Below are 21,143 nucleotides of genomic sequence, written 5' to 3'. Positions count from 1 at the left end.
CACGTGTACATGCTTGTTGGGTCTTACCAGGCTGCAATGGGGCTGATGGAACAGAACGGAGCAGCAGAGAAAATGAATGCAAGAAAAAGACAGGAAAAAAACAAACAGCCAGTTAGTTTTAGGCAATGATTTGCAAAGGAAGGGGAGACTGGAGGGAAGGACGAGGTGGGTCAAACACATACAGAGGTCTGCATGAGCACAACATGTGGCTGTAGTGGTGGCAGCAGAGACAAGCTCCCCATTTAGCTTCATCTCTTTGTCCCTCAAAGTTCCACCTCTCCCTAACAGTGATCTCCAGGAGGGTAAATGGGCATGAGTATAAGCCCACTGGGTAACTGGCAACTTGCACACTTTCTAGAAAAGACAGTAGAGGAACGGCCCAAGCCTTTGAAAATTCCATTTATCCTTTGGGTACCATGGGAGGACAGGAATCTGGTCTGTTTGGTGGTAGTATTCCAACCCCATATTCAGCTCCAGTCCCTCAGCCAGCCTGAGGCACCTTGCCTAATTAGAAACTACTAAAGACCTCAAACCTTCAAGTGGTACACATCACCAAACCAAAGGATTCACTGCTTCTTCTCCTCTTCAACTAGGACCCTCACAGGAATAGAAGAAATTTCAATAACTGCTGTGGCACTCCTTTTTGGAAAAGTGTACAAGTTGCAAGTTCCTGAATCAATAGTTGCTGCCCCTCAGAAAGGGGCAATTCCTATCCTACCTATAGCAAATGACTAAGTAGAAGGCTACTCATGGAAGCACTGTGTGTGATGGCAAAGCACTGGAAACAATCTAAATGTTCACAATGAGTGACTGGTTAAATAAATTACAGTAATACAATGACACAGAACTCAGTCATAAAAAAGAATGAAGAGGCTCTTTATACACGATACAGAATGATCTCCATGATATGTTACTGAGTGAAATAAACAAAATATAGAATTATTCGGACAGTTTAAAAAAGTGAGTAAAGGAGAGAATAAAATTATGTGTTTATATATGTTTAAATATTTATTTACATATCCAAAAATATCTAAAATATCTCTGGAAGAATACAAAAGAAACATATAACACAGTTGTCTCTGAGGAGGGAAACTGGGTGGCTGGGGCACAGGAATGGAAATGCAGGCTTTTATTATATTCTTTGGTACTTTTAATGTTTGAAACCATGTGAGGGTACAAGTAACTTATAAATATAAAGAAGTGGGTCTTCGTTCCCCCTCACAATGGCACCCCTCTTACCTGGACAGGTGAGACTGCTTTTTACTGGCTGATCTTTGGATCAGAGAGAGAAGGACATCAAGGAAGAAGAGAGCGTGGGCCCAGGAGAGAGCAACGCAGGACAGGAGGAAGAAAGAGAAAGAAAAACAAAACACGACATAAACCAGACAAGACACTAGGGATGGTTGGTTCAAAGAAAAACCACAACAGAGCCAAGAGTGACCCAGGGGAGGCACCTGGCCACAAGGTGAGCTTACTAACAGCCATGAGCTTTCTAACATCCAAATTTACCCATGTCATTTTGCTGCTTAAAACCTTTTAGAACCTCCCCACTGTACTTGGGAGAACAGTCATCTGGCCTCAGCTAGGCCATTCGCCACAGCATCTAACAGGAGGTATAATGCCTGATGCCCGGGGAAGTGCCCTTTGATGTTTTCCACAGCTCCCAGTATCTGTCCTTCCTGCAGCTCAAATACCCAACTGAAAATGCTGCTGTTCACTTGTCTGTAAAGCCGTACAGACAGGCAAGGTTGGAAGGTCCATGAAAGCAGAGAGGGTCTTGCTGCTGTGTCCCCAGTGCCTGACACAATAGGGAGGGGCTCAGTCCTATTCTTGGTCCCTGCTCTTTACTGTCCTCCTTTCACTTGCTATGGTTTCTGGCTTCTGTCTCTGCCTATACTGTTCCTTCCTCCTACATGTTCTGCCTACTTTATTCTCTATGACTGCACAGGGTTATCCACGCTGGGCTTGAACTCCTCCTCCTTACTACCTAAAGAGAAAGCCCATCTTATCTTGGGACACCTCGGGCCTTCTTGCCTTGTTCTTGACCCCACCAGGAAGCTGGTTTCCTATGCCCATACTAAAGCCTAGAAGGTGCATTTGAACCTGAGAACCTGATTTGGTTTGCATTTGAGCTGAGGCATGAGCAGTTCCACATAATCAAAGGCAAATGAACCAAAAGGTCCATGTCCCTGCTGTCAACAATTGTTAGGGGCATGGACAAAGACCATTTCAGCAGTAACCAAAAGTTTCTCTAAAATAAAATCAGAGGCTAGGGCAGGTATGTGAGGGACAAGGAGATGGCAATGTAAGTATACTTGCAACAGATGCAAAAAAAATTTTTTTTTCTGAGAGCTTAAAGGAGAGAAAACTACCATTGAACTGAAGGAGGAAGAAATGCCTATGGAAGGCAGGCCTGATGGATAGAATCAATGGACAGACTATTGTGTCAGCTGGGTTGTGAGTCTGAGCACATATTTGGGAGGAAGACCTTGGAAGGTTAAAAATCTGAGAAACAAGGAAAGGAGAGAGGAGGGTAGTTTGGCCTGAAATGGAGGCTGTCATAGATAGAAAAGATTTTAATGGTGGCCCCTCCCTTTTCCTGAGGACATTCTCATCAAAATTTGGCAGCAGAGCTCAGATTCTGCTCAGCCTAAACCTGGGGGTATGGAGGCGGCCCTGAGGAGTGGAGAATTTCCCCCCAAATTTGTACTCTAAATGGCACCACTGAGACAGATTTTCTGACCCAACTTCTCAGTTATCCCCTACTGCCAGTCAAAGAAACCTGTAGGTTCTTTATAATCGTTTCCCAGACTCGCTCCTTTCTTTACATAATCATTGACACTCATCCCTTGAAGCCACATGTCTAGTGCCTCATGCCTGGATTACTGAAAAAAACCTCTTTTCCACTCTCCAGTCCATCCAGCACTCCACCACCACAGACTAACTTACTCAAATACTACTCCCTCAGGCCCTCTCATCAAGAACTTATCATTTCTCTCCTTATTATCTACACAATCAGATGTGCCTCCAATAACCTGGTATTAAAGGACTTTCATCCTGTGGACCCAAACGTCTTTTCAAATTCGTCTCTGATTACTTGCCTACTACCTACCTCTATTGGATCCTAAGTGATGCTATACTCATTCCCACCTCTGACTTGATGGTTGCCATCCCTTGTCATCTCTGTCCATCTCCTACTACTTTTTCAAGGTCCTGATCAAATGGCATTGACTCCACAAAGCAATCCCTGACCACTGCAGCACACATTTACCCCAACATTTTATTTTGAAAAAGGTCAAACTACATTAACATTGAAGAAGTAGCATGGTGAATATCTACATGCCCTTCATTTAGATTCAGCAACTAACATTTGTTAACATTTGCTTTATCTATGTTTATACATTTTTTTCTCACTTGAAAATTGTAGACATCATGACACTTTACCCCTATTTTAGCCTATATCCCCTAAGAGCATTGAAATTCTTCTATATAACCACAATGCCATCAGCACACCCAATGAGTCTGATACAATATTATCTAATATACAGTACACATTCAAATTTCCCCAACTGTCTTATTAAGTTCTTTATAGCTATTCCCCAATTGCCTCAGTTCAGGAGCCAATCAAAGATCTTGAATTATACTTACGTCCTGTCTCTCAGATTAATTTGATCTAGAACTCTCCCTACTTTTCTTGGTCTTGTCTCTCATAACACTGACATTTTGCAGAGTCTAGGCCAGTAATCTTGTTGAATGGCCTCCAATCTGGATTCATCTGATGCCTCCTCACGGTTAGATTCATGTTAAACATTTTTAAGAGACTATTATATAAGTGATGTTGGATAGCTTGCCCCATTTTGGTGATGGTAGGTTTGATTACTTAGGTAAAGTGGTATTCCTGAGATTTTTTCAATGGTAAAAATCTATTTTCTCATTTGAATTAATGAGAAATCTGTGGGATGATATTTTGAGACTGTATAGATACTCTGTTTTTCAACAATCTCTCATCCAATAGTTTTACTATCCATAGATGATTCTTGCCTAAAGCGCTTATTGCACTGGTGCCTGCAAAATGGCAATTTGCTAATTCTACCATTCCTTCAACATATATTAGCCAGTAAGCTTTTATAAAGAATGTCATCTCATCCCTTTTCTGGAGTAGTGCTATGAACTCACAGATCTTGTTTCCCTCCCAAAGTAATAATATATTATAGTCTATTACCCTTTAAAAAAAAAAAGTTTAAAATGTTCCAATTTGACCAGTGGGAGCTTCTGAAAGCCAGCTCCTGTGTCCTTTTAACATGTCACCATCTGTCTTTGATCATGTCCTTGCTTTCTGGCACAAAAAGATACTCCATGCTCACCTTGTACTTCCCCTATGCCAGACCTGGAATCAAACATTTCTCCAAGGAGCCCTGTTCCTTTTAGCAGGAAATGCATTTACAAACAAGATCTGACTGCTAGGTACTCATTGCTGCTGAGGTGTCCCTCGTTCCAGGCCCTTTTAATGGACAGAGCTAGAAAAATTTATTATAAATTTTTGAGTTCACACTGGTATCTCCAATTTGAACTCAACACAACAGGGTTCTTCATCTTCCCTGTTCCACATTTTGTCTTCCTTTTCTCATATTGAGAACCCCGTTCCTAAACAATACCAATATATTTACTCACTGCTCTATTCAATATGCAGAAAAGATAGTTCCTGGAGTTACATCAGTATCACTAGTAACAACAAACCTATGAAGTTCAAGATTTTCTTGCAGTTCTTTTTGTCCTCAGACTATATCCCAGTATCATCAGTAATGTGTGTGAAAATTTCTGGGTTAATCCGTTGGGTTTTTTGTTTGTTTTGTTTAGTTTTTTGAGACAGGGTTTCACTCCGTCGCCCAGACTAGAGTGCAGTGGCACAATTACAGCTCAATGCAACCTCTGCCTCCTGGGTTCAAGTGATCCTCCTGCCTTAGCCTCCCAAGTAGCTGGGATTACAGGCACACATCACCACGCCTGGCTAATTTTCGTATTTTTTATAGAGATGGGGTTTTGCCATGTTGCCCAGGCTGGTCTAGAACTCCTGGGCTTAAGTGATCCACCTGCCTCGGCCTCCCAAAGCACTGGGATTACAGGCGTGAGCCACTGTCCTTGGTCTTAAATCTGTTTTTATGTTATCAATTTGAGATATATTTATGTTTCTTTTTATATTTGCACTGAATTTTAGGGTTTGCTTTTTTTCAAGCTTATTTCATTTTTTGAATATATCAAACATTTACATGGTTGAAAAATCAAAATGAAATTTTAAAAGTATATTCAGAAGTGTACCTATTCTTTCTCCCCATTCCCCAAGTAATCATTTTCATTTGTTTTTGGTTTCCTTGCTGTGTTTCTTCTTGTAAAACTAAATAAATACCTATACATATTCTTATTTTCCTTTCTTCCTTACACAACAGGTAGTATCATCCCCTTTTTGCACTTTGCTTTTTTCACTTACAATATCTGTAGAGTAACTCGCAGAACTCTTCCTCTTCTTTACAATGCAGCCCGCATTGGCGCACACATTCTCCCCTCCTCCAAGGCTCCCTGTGGCCTGGTGCATCAGTCCTGCCTATCTGCTGGAGGGCAGAGGTTGCAGTGTGGACTTCCCGGTATGCTTGAGTGCAGCACAAGGCACAGAGCAGGTGCCTTCTAACTATGCATCCACATGCTCCTCACCCCAGCCCACAGGGTGGGCGACAAAGCAAGGAGATGCTTGGTGACCTTCCAGAGAGCCCACATATCCTTTTTGTTGGTCTGCGGTGTGTCTGTGTGTGAATGTGTATATATATATACATACATATATATACATGTATGTATATGTATATATATGTGTATATATATGTGTGTGTGTATATATATATATATTTTAAAAGTTAGTTGCTAAGCAATAAAATACAGATTTCTGACTTCTCTTGAAAGGTCAGTCAGAAGTTCTGGCATCCTCGAGCTTATGGTCTCACATAGAGACAATCAGCTGAAAATGAGTGGTGGCAGCCCTCTCCAGATGGGCATGTCTTACCTTTCCCAGTCACCACTGCCCACAGCTTACACTGCCCACTGCTTCACTCAGACCCCTACAAAGTATACGAGTTCGAACTTAAGGTGGCCAAACAGGACTGGCTTCTGGAGTTTAAAGAAACAAAGATAAGCAAATAACATCATGTCCTTTCCATCTGTCAATGGGAGGTTCCTGGTCTCCTCACCCTTACGCCTACCCCATCACAAATGTGTAAATGAGGACAAGGCCTAGAACATCCACGTTCTGTGGTAATAATGATAAAGTTCTTACTACCTACCACGTGCTGTGCTAAGCACTTGATATAACCTTATCTAATTCAATACTCACAAAAGTCTGGTGAAACAGGTAGTACATCCCCATTTTCCAGTGTGTGAACAGAGAGGTTAAATAAATGAAGTTAAGATGTGCATAAAGTTGGTGTGACTTCAAGGTCTGTGCTCCTAAATAAAAAATTATATGACCTGTATATGCCACATGTAGATTTGTTTGGTCTTTATTTTCTCTTTTACATACATACACACACATTCCAGACATATACACATATATACATCACATGTGCCCACACACATATAATATATACATATACGACATGATTAAAGATATATATAATAGACATATGCTATATATGTATATAAATACATAATACACATACATAAAATAGATGGATAGAGAAAGATAAAGAAAGCACACTATACACAGGCTGAGCTAGGTTTTCCTGAGTCTGGGGCAAAGTAATATTCCTGGGCCCTTCCCTAAAGATAAGAGCAGTAAACCGGGAAAGAGACACCCTACCAGGACCTTAGCTCCAGATAAAGTCCATACTTACTGAACTCTGACCTGGTCTTACTGGTTGGTTTCCCTCATCTCCCAGGGTGGAGTTTTCAGCAGGCTCCTGGCACCCTAACTTTCTATGGATTCTGCCTCCGGGTAGAATTTTCCCTCTGGTCTGAGGCTGGCAAACACACCGTCCTAGACCTGCACATCCCTACAGTAAGGGCTATGAGGAAAGACGGCTGTTTGCAGACAACCGCTGCTGATCTATAAGCATCAGTTCCCTCATCTCTTAAACTAGAGAATAGACAAATGGTCTCTGGCAGTGCACCAGAGAAGGTTCACTCCTCAGTTGGATCACTTTCTAGCCATCCAGCAGCATACGAATCACTTCAGGCCCCACCCTTAGGGATCCAATTCAGCAGGTCTGTGGTGTGGAATCTATTTCAACAAGCAGCCCAAGCCATTCCTTATTCAGAGGACCGTAACTTGGAGAAACTCTTGAAACAAGTCCCTTAATTTCTGAATCTATCATCAGTCTATCATCTTTCTTATCTCCAAAATGAACACATATTGATATCATCTGTTAGTCTGTCATCTCTTTTAGACTTTAAGCCCCTGAGAACAGGGACCATGTCTTATTCATCCTTGTATCACCAGCTGAGTTCCAGCACAGTGCCTGGTGCATAGTGAGGGTCGCTCCAAAAATGTTAGCTGAAGGACCATATACGTCCTTTCTTTCTTCCAGGGCTGATGTGAGGGCAAAAAAGATAATATTTATTAAGTGCTTTGAAAGTGTAAAGCCCTCTGCAAATGGTTTTATTGTGTTTTTTCTTTTTTCAGGTGTACAGTAGGTGACCTATGCTTGAAAAATGTCAGGTGTGAGGGGAACAGAACTAGAATGAGTGAGTGAAAAATACCCCCAGGGTGTTCAAATTCTAGGTAGGGCAGGGCCAGTAAACCTCACCTTTCTACTTTCATGAAGGTCTTAGACAAGAAGAGATTTTAGGATTTGTTTGACTATCAGAGCAGACAACTTGGCAGACAGGTGTGTGTGGAGAAGGGAGGCAGAGAACTCGTGTGTTGAGAAGGTTGGTTAGCTTGGTTCAACATCGAATATTCAGCACACAGGACATGTGGTATGGTTTTAAAAGCACAGCTTTAGGAGTCAAAATACTGGCACAAGCTCAGGCTCAGCCCTTTCTTGGCTATGTAGTCTTAGGCAAGTCATCCAACCTCTCCAAACCTTAGTTTTCCAATAACAAATGTAGGTAATACTACCTTTCTCAAAGGGTAATTGCGAGGACCAAATCACCTTCACTGACACCTCAAAGCTACAACAGTCAAACTGCAATCAATCTCCCCAGCCCTGCTCCTGATCAAATGTTTCCTCCTCAAACACTGCCGTGCACTTGCTCACGCCAGAAATCTGAGATTATCTTTGACATCTCTCTGCAAATCCAATCAATTGACAAGTCCTACTGATATGACCTCCTAACATTTCTGAAATCCACCTACTTCTCTTCTCCCCCTCTCTGCCACCACGCTCATTTAAGAGGCCATCATCTCTCACCTAGAAGAACTGGCCTCCCCATGTCTACTGTAGCCCCTACCCATTCTTACACATAGAGTGATCTTTTAAAGAGAGAAATTAGAGGATATACACCCTTCCATGGTTTCTCACTGTCCTTGCATGAAGTTCCAAATCCTGCACATGGCTAGCAGGTCCTTGGGTGAGGTCTCATGCCTATTCTCAAGCTGTGTATCTGGTCACCCTCCCTCTCACTCACTGTATTTCAACCTCAGGGGCTTTCTCTCCCACCTTGGCCTGGGGAACCCACACTCATTCCTCAGCGTTCAGCTTAAGTGTCCCTTTCTCAGAGAGGTCTTCTCTGACACTTAATGTGCTGAGTTTCCCTGAAATTTACCTTTGTAATGTGCCTAACTCAATAGTAACTACACTATTGTTTGGGTGCCTTTTCTTCTTCTCTTTATTTTTTCTTTGAGACAGGGTCTCACTCTGTTGCCCAGGCTGGAGTGCAGTGATGCAATCACGGCTCACTGCAGCCTCGACTTCCTGGGTTCGAGCTCAAGCAATCCTCCCACCTAAGCTCCCTGAGTAGCTGCCCAGCTTGTTTTTTTTTTTTTTTTTTTTTTAAATAGAGATGAGCTCTGACTATCTTGCCCAGGCTGGTCTCAAACTCCTGGGCACAAGGGATCCTCAGCCTCAGCCTCCCAACGTGCTGGGATTACAGGCATGTGCCACTGTGCCCGGCCGGTTTGGGTGCTTTTTAAAATGTCTGCTCTTTTCCCATTTAATGATAAACTTCGTGTATCTTGTTCTCATGTATACTTGTCCAGAACACAGGACATAGTAGATATTCAATAAATATGTGTTGGAAGATGAAATCAGATATAGGTAACAGATCTTTAGACATCAAAATAAGCCTATACTTATCACAGCTGTTGAGAGAAACATTTTTGAGTGACCACAATGCATATAAATTAGGATTAAATTCATAATTTCATAGTTTTAACAAAGACTAATAAACTAGAAGCGTGTTAGCCTCTCTATGGACTTAGGCGGGGAGTACCACTGGCAACCCTGTAAGAACTATTTAAGCTCCTAAATTCTTCAATGCCCCAGATTGCTACAATTGAATTCTGCACATAAGACAGTGAAGCATCAACTAAATAAGAAACTGCATGTTAAAGTGTGTTGGTAGTTACAAAGTAGATTTGGGGAGGGGATGGACAAAGAAGAAATCAGAGAGGAGGTGGACTTTAACCAGAGCCTTGGAGGAAGGGGAGAATTCTGACAGGTAGCTATGCTGTGGAAGGACATTCTAGGGGAGGAAGCAGCAGAAGGCAGAGGGCGGACACAGGGACTCTGGGGAGGCTGTCAATGCAATATGGGAGAAAAGGGGATGGATCTCACAACAAGGAGTGTAACAAGAGATAAAATTAAAAAGACAAGGGTCTCCGTCCTGATTCTGCCACTTACTAGCTGGCTGAGCTTAGGAACCTCTCTCCCTCTCTTTTTTTTTTTTTTTTTTTTTGAGACAAAGTCTTGCTCTGTCACTCAGGCTGGAGTGCAGTGGTATGATTAATAGTTCACTGAAACCTCCAGTTCCTGGTCTTATCTGATCCTTCCGCCTCAGCCTCTCAAGTAGCTGGGATTACAGGTCTGCACCACTGTATCTGGCTAGTTAAAAAAAAATTTTTTTTTTTTGGAGATGGGGTCTCCCTTTGTTGCCAAGGCTGGTCTTGAACTCCTAGGCTCAAGCAATCCTCCCGCCTCAGCCTCTCAAAGTGCTGGGATTACAAGTGTGAGACACCATGCCCAGCCAGGAACCTCTCTTAAACTCTCTGAGCCTTATAATTCACCTGCCCTGTCCTACCTATCTCACACAGCTGCTGTGAGAATTAAGTGGGATAAAGTATGTCAAAAGGTTCTGCAAATACTAAAGTAACATATCATTGCTAGGGAGTATGATGGAGGGAAAAAGACAGGTTATGGAGGGCCTTAAACGGTAACTAAGGATTATAGATTTGATTATTTACAGATGGGGGAGCTGTTGAAGGCTTTCTCGAAGAAGCAATAGCATCAGGTTTAGCCTTTAAAAAGATAAGTCTGACTGCAGTGACTAGAGTGGCCTGGAGGAGGAAAGGCTGGAGGCCCAGACACCAGCTGCGGCAGAGCAGATGTGCACCTGAAAGACAGCGATGTGTGGAATGCACTAGAAAGCACAGGTGAGGGACAGACTGCTGAGAGTGGGTTACTAGGAGCTGACACTGGGAGTACCCTCTAGCCCTGCACTGTCTTAACAGGAACCCCAGGTCACATGTGGCTAAGAGCACCAGAAATGTGGCTGGTTCAAATTGAAATACACTGTATAAAATGCACATCAGATTTAAAGTTTTAGTGGAAAAAAAAAAAGAATGTAAAATATCTCAATAACTTTTTATATTAGAGTATTTTGAATATATTGGGTTAAATGAAATATATCATTAAAAATAATTTCACCTGTATTATTATTATTATTTTTTTTACTATGGCTACTAGAAAATGTTAAATTACATGTGGTTTGCACTATCTTTCTATTGGACAGCACTGGTCTGGCCTCCTTTGGCCACAGCTGCACCACACTTCCACATTCTCTCCAGTGGTGAGACCTCCTTGGCCTTCAGAACAGTCAAAGAAAACTAGAAGCCTGCCCAGAGTCAACCCTCCAGGAACTTCTGTCTCCCACAGCACCTGGTATATATTTCTGCAAAAGCACCTCCCACATTGTCGACCTCTCTCCTTGTTCGCTGGACTGTGAGTCCTAGAGTAAAGAGGCACAACTGTCTCCCAGAAAGGAAGCAGAGCCCGGCTCTGAGGGCACCCTCTTCACCCCTTAGTAGAGAACAATCCAGCACTGCCCTAGGCTGTGCACCCTTTTCTCCACTCAGAACCCAACACCCCATCAGCCTTGCAGGCTCTATCAGCATAGGTATTGGCACAAGCTCACATCTGACTTATCCAATTTGTCACATATTTCTCAGAAAAAGCTCAATGCCGAAGCTATGCCCAGGAATTTACATTGATATTGAGGAGCAGTGTGGTGAAGTGTGGAGTTAGAACAGGCCTGGCTCTGCCTCTGGCCATCTGTGGGACTGAGAGCAAACTATTTTCTGCGAACCTCAGTTTTCTCATCTACAAAATGGGAATACTAGCCACCTATCCTATCAGGCTGTTTTAAGAATTGGTGTAATGTAAGTACAGTATCTAGTACAATGGCTGGCACTCTGCAGTACTTTAAAAATGGGTGCTATTCTTTGCTGAAGCCCTACGTCAGACACAATTAGTAAGCTACTGCCAAAGCAAGCACATCCTGCCTTGAAACACAAAATCAAGTCTTGAGTTATCTAATATAGATGCAACCATTTTACAGATCTCCTAAGATCTCCTAGATGATCTACTGCCGAATATTATGTTTAGCCTATATTTATTTGCTTTTGTCATGGAGTCCTCCATCAAACTTATGTTCAATGAAAAGAATAGCATCTCAAGACATCCAGAGGAAGCCAGGAGACCTAGATATTGGTGCTAATTCTGCCATTTACTAGCTGTGCGACTCCAGACAACATAAAGCAACTTTCAGGAAGATCCAAGATCTGATTATTAGGAGTAGAAGTCAGGGGTGGAGAGCAAAGCCACAGGAAGGGAAATCATGGAGGCTGCCCCAGCAGGAGAGAGGGGGCGGGCCCTTCTGACAAGAGGACAGGACTGACAGCTGGCAGCCTAGACACCTGAGTTCTAGACCCACTCTGCCCTTATCTTTTTATATATCCTTGAAAAGGGAGAAGAAAATTACATATAATAAGCATGTGTTACAGGCATTCATTTAATCCTGACAACCTGGTGAGATAACAGTGTTATTTTCCTTTACGGATAAGGAAAATGAGGTTCAGCTAAGTTACATAAGTCGTCCCAGGCCATACAGCTATTAAATAGTAGAGCCAGGACACAAGTTCAAGTGTGTCTGATACCAAAGTCCCAGCTTCCTCTCCCTGTGCCTTGGCCCTATCATCCCCACGACGAGGGAGCTGAGCTAGGTCATCTCACGTCCTTTCTTAATTCTGCTTGATTCTTTGTCCCTTATAATTCTTCTTCAGCATATCAGGTCTTGCACCCAGGCAGAACTACATCCCTAGCCTGGAAAGGAAAGATTCTCTCTAAAGAATAAAGGGAGGGCAGGCCACAGCCAAATTCATTTCAACTGGAAAAGAAACAACAGACACCATCACCAACCATGATCTAGAAGCAATTCTGTGTCTGCATTGGTGATATCTACAAGATGAATAAGTATATTTTCATTTGAGTTTCCTGGTTTTCAACAAAGGGCAAAGGAGATGAGCAGAACCTAGAACCTACAAGATAAAGAACAAGCATCTGTCACAGGGACTTGCCAGGGCCGAAGGGAAAGGCCTCCATCTGTGGAATGAGGTTTCCTCCTTGCCACATCGTAGCCACTGTGTGGCACTGGGCAAGCCACACCACTTCTCAGTCTCAGCTTTCCTAACAGTAAGATGGGAAGACCAAGCCTTGTACTTTTTGCAGGGCACTGTGATAATTAAATTACTTGTCATCCTAAAACCACTCTACAAGAGTATCTTTTTTAAAATTTTTTTAGACAGTCACACTCTATCACACAGGCTGGAGTGCAGTGGTGTGATCTCAGCTCACTGCAACCTTCACCTCCCAGGTTCAAGTGATTCTTGTGCCTCAGTCTCCTGAGCAGCTGGAATTATAGCGTGTGTCAACATGCCAGGCTAATTTTTGTAGTTTTAGTAAAGATGGGGTTTTGCCATGTTGGCCAGGCTGGTCTCAAACTCCTGACCTCAAGTGAGCCACCTGCCTCAGCCTCCCAAAGTGCTTGGATTATAGGTATGATCTACCGTGCCCGGCCCTACAGGCATATCTTGTTTTACCTAATGTTTTCCTGAAAAGATAAGTAAATATGTTCTGAAGTAAATCATCATGAAAGTGATAATACCTTAAATATAAATTCTCAAAAGACTGGATTTTCTTCAAAGAAGGCATACTTTATACCTTGTATAAACGGAGTTGTTACTTGAGTCGATTTTTGATTATTGGCACAAATAAAGGACCAACCATAAAACAGGTACCCAGGATAATGGCCAATCCAAGAAGTCTTCATTTTGCTTTTTAAAAGTGTGTCATTTGGCCCAGAAGATTCACCTTTCTAATTTACTTTCTTAAGGTGGATTTTAAATTAGCTCCCTTTCCCTGAGTTCATACCAACATCGATAGGAAAGTACTGGGTGGCAGAGGAAAGTTAGTGTTCTACTTTAAAACCACTGAGGTTAAACCATCAAATGGGTAACTTGTGGAAGTAATGGGAGTTGACGGTATGAGGTCTGCTTGTCTTTGCAATCCCCTTCCTTGGGCAGGCTGTAGGCAACCTGTTCTTCAGCTGAGGTAACTGCAGGTAGATGCAAACTGAGTCATGGCAACCTAAGCTCCCAACTGTAATGGGGGACAGAAGTGGGAGGGGGGCCAGAGCTTCACAGGCTGAGTCCATACCCTCCACTTTCTTGGCTGGTGACTTCAGGAAGCCCTGCCAGAAGTAGAAGAAAGAAGGGCGTGCAGACAGGGGAGGTTATTCCAGGTCCCCCTGGAAATTCCTGTTCTACCCTTCTAAAACCTGTGCGGAAGCTCCCCTCCTTGAGGAAGCCTTCCTCAATGAACTCTCGAATGATGACACTTCTATTCTTTACATCTCCTGGCCCTTAAGCATCTGACTTATGCTATCATCACAGATCCCTGCCTGTGTACTGCTTTTAAGAGAAACTCACATATTCTGCCGTGTGATCTGTTTAATAAAATACCTGTTCTGAAGGAGAGACTTACATCTTCTATTTTTTTGTTTCTTTAGCACCAAGTCTCCCACAACCTAAAATGGGTCTCTCAACCCATAGACTGAGCTCTACAAAGTATACTTGATATACATAGTTGGCTAGGATGCTGACAGAACGCCAGCCAAGAGAAAATCAGAGTCAAGTTTTCCAGTAGCCAGATCCCTGCAGCTCTTGCCACAGTTTCATCACCCAGGATCCACTCTGGATCTCTCTGTTGTTTACTCCATCCCCTCACATTGACTAATGGGCCTTGGACCACTAGAACATTAGCCACTGTGTTTATGACAAAGACAACCCCAAGCAACAAACTCAACATGTAGCTGCCTGATAGGAGGTGCAATAGGCAGGCCACAAACCAAAAGAATGCTCCATTGGCTCTGGCTATGCAGGCACTTTGCAGATCTAGATCACACAAACAGAGGGTGCCCTCTCCACTGGGGGAGATCCCAAACCATTCTGTGGGAGGAAAAGTGGTTTTTAGAGCAGTGGCTCCTACCACTTCCAGCAAGTGTTGCTGTCTCTTACACTCTTTCTACTGAATTACATCTTTGATACTGAGGGGCTTGCACAACAGTGAAAGGGGTGTTAGGAAGACAAAAATTATTGGCACTGGGATATGGGCTTATAATTCCCTCTGTAGGTTTACAAAAATGGTAGGCATTTGTCCTACAGCACTTAATTTGACTCACAATTCACGCAGCACAGTTTAAATAAAGTATCCTAAAGGTTTGAATATTTGGATTATAGTCTTAGTTCTAGGCCTTATATTTCTCCTAAGCAAAAAGTGTGGTTGCATGTGCATGTATGGGATTGGGAAGCGGGGCGGTGAAATGATGGGAGAGAGGAAGAGATGAATGAACCAAGTGATCCCTGCAGTTCCTTTCCAGGACCTAGACACATATGATGATTCTATCCAAGCACAAATCACATGATAATGAGGCTTTATTACATCAACAATGGACCACCTCGAACAGGGCAATACTAGCATTTCAACTGGGAAACTGCTAGTCCACAAAACACAATCTCCAGGAAATGAACCTGGATTGGCCAGGAGAGAAACAACAGCGACTGAGCAATCAGTTTGGATCTCATTCTCCATCGAGTGAGGCACATAGGATACACTCAACAGAAATTTGTTGAATGCTGAATGACCAACCTTGAAATTCTAAATCCTCCCAAACTCTAGTGCTCCAAACAGCCCAACCTTGCCCTTCAGCCCACTTTTCTAAGGCTGAATTCAAGTAGTACTGTCTCTAGTAAACCTTCCTAACTAGTCCAACTTACCCAATGATCCTTTCAGTAACTAAGTCCATTTCTACTGCATTTTGAGTCCATACTATGCTATTTGGCACTTGTTATCAAATCATTTCATCCATATTGTTCATATCTCACTCCAACTAGATGATCAACTCCTCACAAGCAGAAATCCTGTCACATATACTTTGTTGATAGAGCCTGCAATAACTAACACAGTGCTAAGCATATACTCTTAGTAAATTCTTGTGACTGATTGATAAATGGGAACTCATGATGATGATAATAATAAGAGCTAGCAAATTCTTAAAGCACTTACTGAGACAAGAATGTAGGCTCCTGAGTTCCCCTCCCAGATGTAAATGCTGGCCCTGACATTTATTAGCTGTGTGACTTTAGGCAAGTTACTTAATCTCTTGCCTCAGACTACTCATCCATAAAATGGGGATAATAATAGAGAGAATTCATAAGAATGTTAGGATTCTATTTCATGAGAGTGTTAGGACTAAATTATTTAAAACATGCAAAAAATGCTCAGGCCAGGGCCTGGCACTCAGTAAGAATTCCTTATTGATTGATTGTTGATTATTCATATTAGCCATTCTTATGTATTACATTTAATCCTCACAACAACCTCATGAGTTGGCACTATTAATGTTGCCATTTTACAGATAAGAAAATGGGCTACAGAAAGGCTGAGCCACTTGCTTGATTTCATGCATCCAGCAAGTGAGATGAAGCTGGGATATGAACCCAAGCATTTTAACTTCAGAGCCTTTACTCTGCTAATGCTTTGCACTCTGTCTAGAGAGAGTCCTCACCATCCATTTGACTTTGCCATAGATACATCCTTAACTTATGCCAGTGTTCTAAAACCTCAGATCACAAATTCAGGAGGGTAGGGACTAGGGCTGCTTATTTTGAGTCTATACTATGCCACTTATTCGAATTCCCCTCATTCAAATTCAGATTCTGCTAACATACACTAAGCATCTGCTGAGTAGCAGGTGTTGTGCCAGATAGTATCTCACTTAACCCTCAGAACAACTTTGAAAATATGTTTCATGAATGGAAAACAGGTTCAGAAAAGATAAAGGACTTGCCTGAGGTCCCAGGGTTGGTGAGAGCCAGAGCTAGGACTTGAACTCAGATTCTCTGATGCCAAATCCAACAGCCAGCCTCACTAAGCCAGCCTGGCTCTGAGTGTTTCCTGACACAAGCGAGTAAAATGCAGTGCAGACAACTATTTATACGTCTGCTGGCCAAATGCACAGGCTTTAGAATCCTGATGCTGACACTCACTGGGGCCATGACCTCAGGTAACATATTTAACCTCTTAACCCCACGTTCCCTTAGCTATAACAGAAGTAACTATTACACGGGATTGTTAAGAGATTAAATGGTAGAATTCATTAAAGCGTTTTAGCACAGGGCACACATTAAGTGCTTAAAATATGTTAGCTATTATTTTTATCACCACCATGGGAAAAGGGGGGCTTAAGTTGCTCCCTTGTATTCATCTAGCGTTTCTCTACCTATGACTTAAGGGACATCCTTGTTAGAAAAGACACATATTCAAATCAAATCACTGATGGAGAAACTAATGTCTAAAGAGATTAAATCACTTGTCCTAGGTTTGGGACACAGTTGACATTCTAACTTTAACCATACAACTCTTTACCAGGTCCTGCTATCTGCCGCCTCTCTGAACTTTTCAAAAATGTCTAGCATTTCAGAGCATACAACCTCTCGTTCAGTTCCAAAGGAAGGCCTTATATTCCTACCACTATCCTAATCGCTCCTTTTGAGCTTTAAGGATTCACTCTGCTCCCCAACCAAAAATGGGGGCTGGGCAAGTTGCTCCAAGTGGAAAATTCAACTCCATCCCAGGCGGAAACCCCAAATCTCTGCTGTGCCAGCAGATTTCCAGGACGTGCTGGCTCCCAGAAACCACAATTACAGGCAAGCTCAAGGCAGGGAGTAATTAGGCCCATACCATCAGCTCAGCAGTCTCCTGGCCTCTCCCTCCAGGGCTGACTCCATCTCTCTACTTCTCCCAACCCCCCTCACCAAAACCCCATCTGAACCACTGCATAGCCGAGAGAGATGCAATGGGAATTTCCATCCTTTCTCTCTTCCAGCCCCCATTCCATTTCCAGGAAACTGAAGACGGGTGGGGTGAGGGAGGAAAGAAGCCATCTCATGGATACACGTAATGTTGAATGGCAGTAAGAGCTGAAAAAAACTTTCACAGAAAGAGAAACATTCTTGGGGCCCCTCCCCTCATTCCCTCCTTTACATCCCACAAAGATGACATCAGGAAGGAATTCCCTGGGTGAGACCCCCCAAACGTAAAAATAAAAGGAATCCTGTGACATAGGAAACAACAACTTCAATCTCTCCAGAAAGGGAGAGCCTTGGCTGGAGACAGGATGTGGAAATGATGACATCCAGAAGGCCAAAGGAATCTAGGACTCTATAACTCTTACTCCCAAGATCATAGAGGGGTCCTGCAGAAAATCTCCCCCTCTCACAGCTCCTTCTAATCTTGGCTAACAGGAAGGAATGCCAGGCCTTGCCTTCATTTCTAAATATGCTGCTCTTCTATTCTGAAATGTAGGGCTGATGTTCCCATTATTTCAAACTCCAGCACACTCACACTTTGTATAGTACTTCCCTTCTTCCTTCCTGTGTTACTGCCCGTTGCTTGGGCAGTGGATTTGCTCAGCTTGGTTTGATGACTGCCTTATACCCACCATTAAAAAGAGAATGCTGTCCCTTATAGCTCCCAGTGGTCCCAGGGCTGGCTCCATCCCCCCAACCCCCATAATGTTGACCGCCTTCAGAGGGTCTGGGTTCCCTGGAATCACCTCTAGGGACTTTCAGGAGGTGAAGCTAATGTCGGATAGTGCAAAAGATGGATGGAGGGGCATCTCAAATAGGAAGTGGACTTCAACATCCTAAAGGTCTTTTGAACAGCAACAGCTCAGAGGTCAGAACTGAAGGTTGTCAGGGCAGTTTCTCAAGGCCATTCAGAACCCCGAGAATTCTGGTTGACAGAGCAGACTGAGAAATGCCCCCAAACAGTTCTGGTACTCACCCAATTCCATCAAAACCTAACTTAAAACGCATTAATCCCATGAAGCTTTCCTTGATTTAGCCTCTCCTAACTTCAGTCCTCACAAATTTATTCTTGTACTGCTACTTAGTCTCTTACAACAAAATCAAAGTGAAAAAGTCAACACAAACCCATTCAAACCATTTATTTCAAGTTATATTTCACACATTCAGTATGACCAAAAATATGAACTTTCCCTGGAGTTCATTCTAAAGAGACCTGATTTCTATATTAAAGGGCACTTGTTTTGACACCCTTTTCTAGGTATTCTTGATCAATATACTTCTACATCTCTGGTTTCCCCAACTAAGCTGCAAACTCCTTGAAAGAAAAGAGTATATCTCCCATTTTTGAAATTTTGCATTCTCCTCTGCTGGCCAGTTGGATGAAAAACATGTTTTTGCATGGGCATGTGTGTATATGTACATACACATAAAACATTCACTATAAAATATAGGTTTCTACACACAGCATTCTTCAATCCACTTGTGTGGCAAATCAGTTGACAATTGATGGCAGCCAGGACATCACAAATCTATTTTTTTTTTTTGGTAGAGATAGGGTCTTGCTATGCTGCCCAGCCTGGTCTTGAACTTCCCGGCCCTTCAAGGGATCCTCCTGCCTTAGACTCCCAAAGCACTAGGATTATAGACATGAGCTACTGCACCTGGCCCACACATCACAAATTTAAAAGACCAGATAGCCAAAGAGAAACTGGAGCTATCCAAGATGGAATCACACAATCATATGGGCTAAGAATCGGAGGGCCAGTTTAATTAGATGACTGCCAAGATTCCTTCCAATCCTGAAGTTGACTCTGATTTGAAGACAGAGTGGGACTGTGAGAGGGAGTGAGAGACCTAGGATGTATTCCACCAAAAGCACCGTAATCATAGGGTAGAAATGGGTAGAATCTAGTTTCTCTCTTTCCTGGGCAGAAAAAAAGGGTTCTGAGGACAAGAAGAGAATTGCTCTCTGATCCTGTCTGCTCTCTGGTGCAGAAGACAGCTCTGGCCTGGGGCTCAATACTTTGGTTCTTGGTAACAGCATGGGAAGTCACGCAGATCTGGCTTTCCAGACAATTGGATAGGGCTCAGGTCAGAAAGGCAGAGACTGAGAAAAGTTTCACCATCTGCTGGCACCTCCTTCCCTGGATCACACTGAACCTTTAACGATTTGACTGGTATGTGATGCCACCCCCATAATACACTAAGTGTAATGTGCCAGGAGCCTGAGCCAGAAGATGAAGGGCCCCAGTGAAGCACCCTGAGAACAGCAGCATGAGCTCTGTGCCACAGGCCTAGTGAGGGGTGGCTCCTGCAGGGCCAGGCTGGCTAAGGTTGGTAGCCCTTTCTAACTGACTTGTGTCAGAATCTCTCCCCTCAAGGGTTCTGCATGCTCAGGCAGCACAGAGTTAGGGGGAGGCGGCAGAGGTAGCAGGACATGACTGACTGGGTAAATGAAGAGAACTCCTCACCTGTGTCACACCTGTTCTCCACATACATTTCAGGGTACAAGGGAATGACAGGATGGAAAGGAGGAGAAAAAACAGGAGAGTTAGAGATAGGATAAATACAGACATGAGATGAAAAAACAAAAACGAAGTAGGAGGAAATGTGGAAGTTACAAAAGAAAGGGAAGAGCAAGAGAATGAGAGAATAAAATGGCGGGGGATAGATGGTTATATGGAAAGATGTGGAAAAAGGAAGGAGAAACCAGCAAAAGAGAGTAAGAAGCATTGAAAAGGGGAGAAAGGGCATCACAGTATTTAAACATCAGATTGTCTCAGGGGTTGATACAGATTCTAAGCCAGCCAGACTTCCCAGACTCAGGCAGTACTGGCAGCAGGGGTGTTCAATGGAACTTCTTATTACAGTCCTTAGGCTGAGATTTATAAAAGGGCTGTGAAATCAATAATTAGTGTAGAGTGTCTGGCACAAAACAGAATGATGGGGTTGTGTGGCGGGGGGAGGAGTATGTGCACACAGAAGTGAGTTGTCAGCATCTGGGAGGAAGAACAAGGCTACCATACGATTTTTGGTTAAGGCGCTTTCCCTAGCAGGGTCTCAGTTTCCAATCTGGCCACACAGAATTAAACATTCTCTCTCCCTTCTTGACACAAATACCACCTAAGGTGATCTTTTCTCTGACTGCCTTATCTAAAATTGCAATCCCACATTCCTGATACTTCCTGTTCTGTCTTTGTAACCATATTATCTAATACACAGTAATATCTAACAAATAATTTTCTTATTTAATTTGTTTAGAATGTAATGTAAGCTCCAAGAAGGCAAAGGTTTTTTTTTGTTTGTTTGTTTTTTGTCTCTTTTGTTCTCTGTTACAGCTCCAATGTTTACAACAGTTCAGTTCCTGGAACACCGTAGATGCTCCAAAAATGCTTATTAAATAAAAGAATAAGCCTAACTCTATTTAAACCTAGCCCTACTCAGTTCTCAGTTGCCCAAGAAAACGTAGGGGGAAACATTTCATATGACTCAAACTCGAAAATAATGCAAATCTACA

At 42.8% G+C, this 21,143-nt stretch overlaps 1 protein-coding gene and 1 long non-coding RNA gene across 20 annotated transcripts in view; one reads left to right on the top strand and one right to left on the bottom strand.

Annotated features, from left to right (window-relative positions):
• Window positions 1-1,444, top strand: part of LOC129526837 (uncharacterized) — a 38,868-nt gene extending 37,424 nt beyond the window's left edge. For both annotated transcript variants that reach the window (XR_010129325.1, XR_008671593.1), the window contains exon 4: window positions 1,248-1,444. This is a non-coding gene — a long non-coding RNA (uncharacterized lncRNA). The remainder of the gene's footprint in view (window positions 1-1,247) is intronic.
• Window positions 1-21,143, bottom strand: part of ARHGEF11 (Rho guanine nucleotide exchange factor 11) — a 112,662-nt gene that overhangs the window by 51,626 nt on the left and 39,893 nt on the right. For 7 of the 18 annotated variants that reach the window (XM_019024856.4, XM_019024839.4, XM_019024869.4 and 4 more), the window contains exons 2-3: window positions 1,240-1,272; window positions 28-42 (exon numbers count right to left, since the gene is read on the bottom strand). The exons of 8 other annotated variants lie outside the window; for them this stretch is intronic. In XM_019024856.4, coding sequence (XP_018880401.3) covers window positions 28-42; window positions 1,240-1,272 — 48 coding nt within the window. The remainder of the gene's footprint in view (window positions 1-27; window positions 43-1,239; window positions 1,273-21,143) is intronic. 3 more of the 18 variants (XM_055362378.2, XM_019024863.4, XM_055362380.2) reach the window with 2 other exon arrangements.

Source organism: Gorilla gorilla, chromosome 1 (assembly GCF_029281585.2).
Source record: "Gorilla gorilla gorilla isolate KB3781 chromosome 1, NHGRI_mGorGor1-v2.1_pri, whole genome shotgun sequence".
Classification (NCBI taxonomy): Eukaryota; Metazoa; Chordata; class Mammalia; order Primates; family Hominidae; genus Gorilla; species Gorilla gorilla.
Note: the sequence above shows the minus strand (reverse complement) of the source record. Positions and strands in the feature narration are given on the sequence as shown.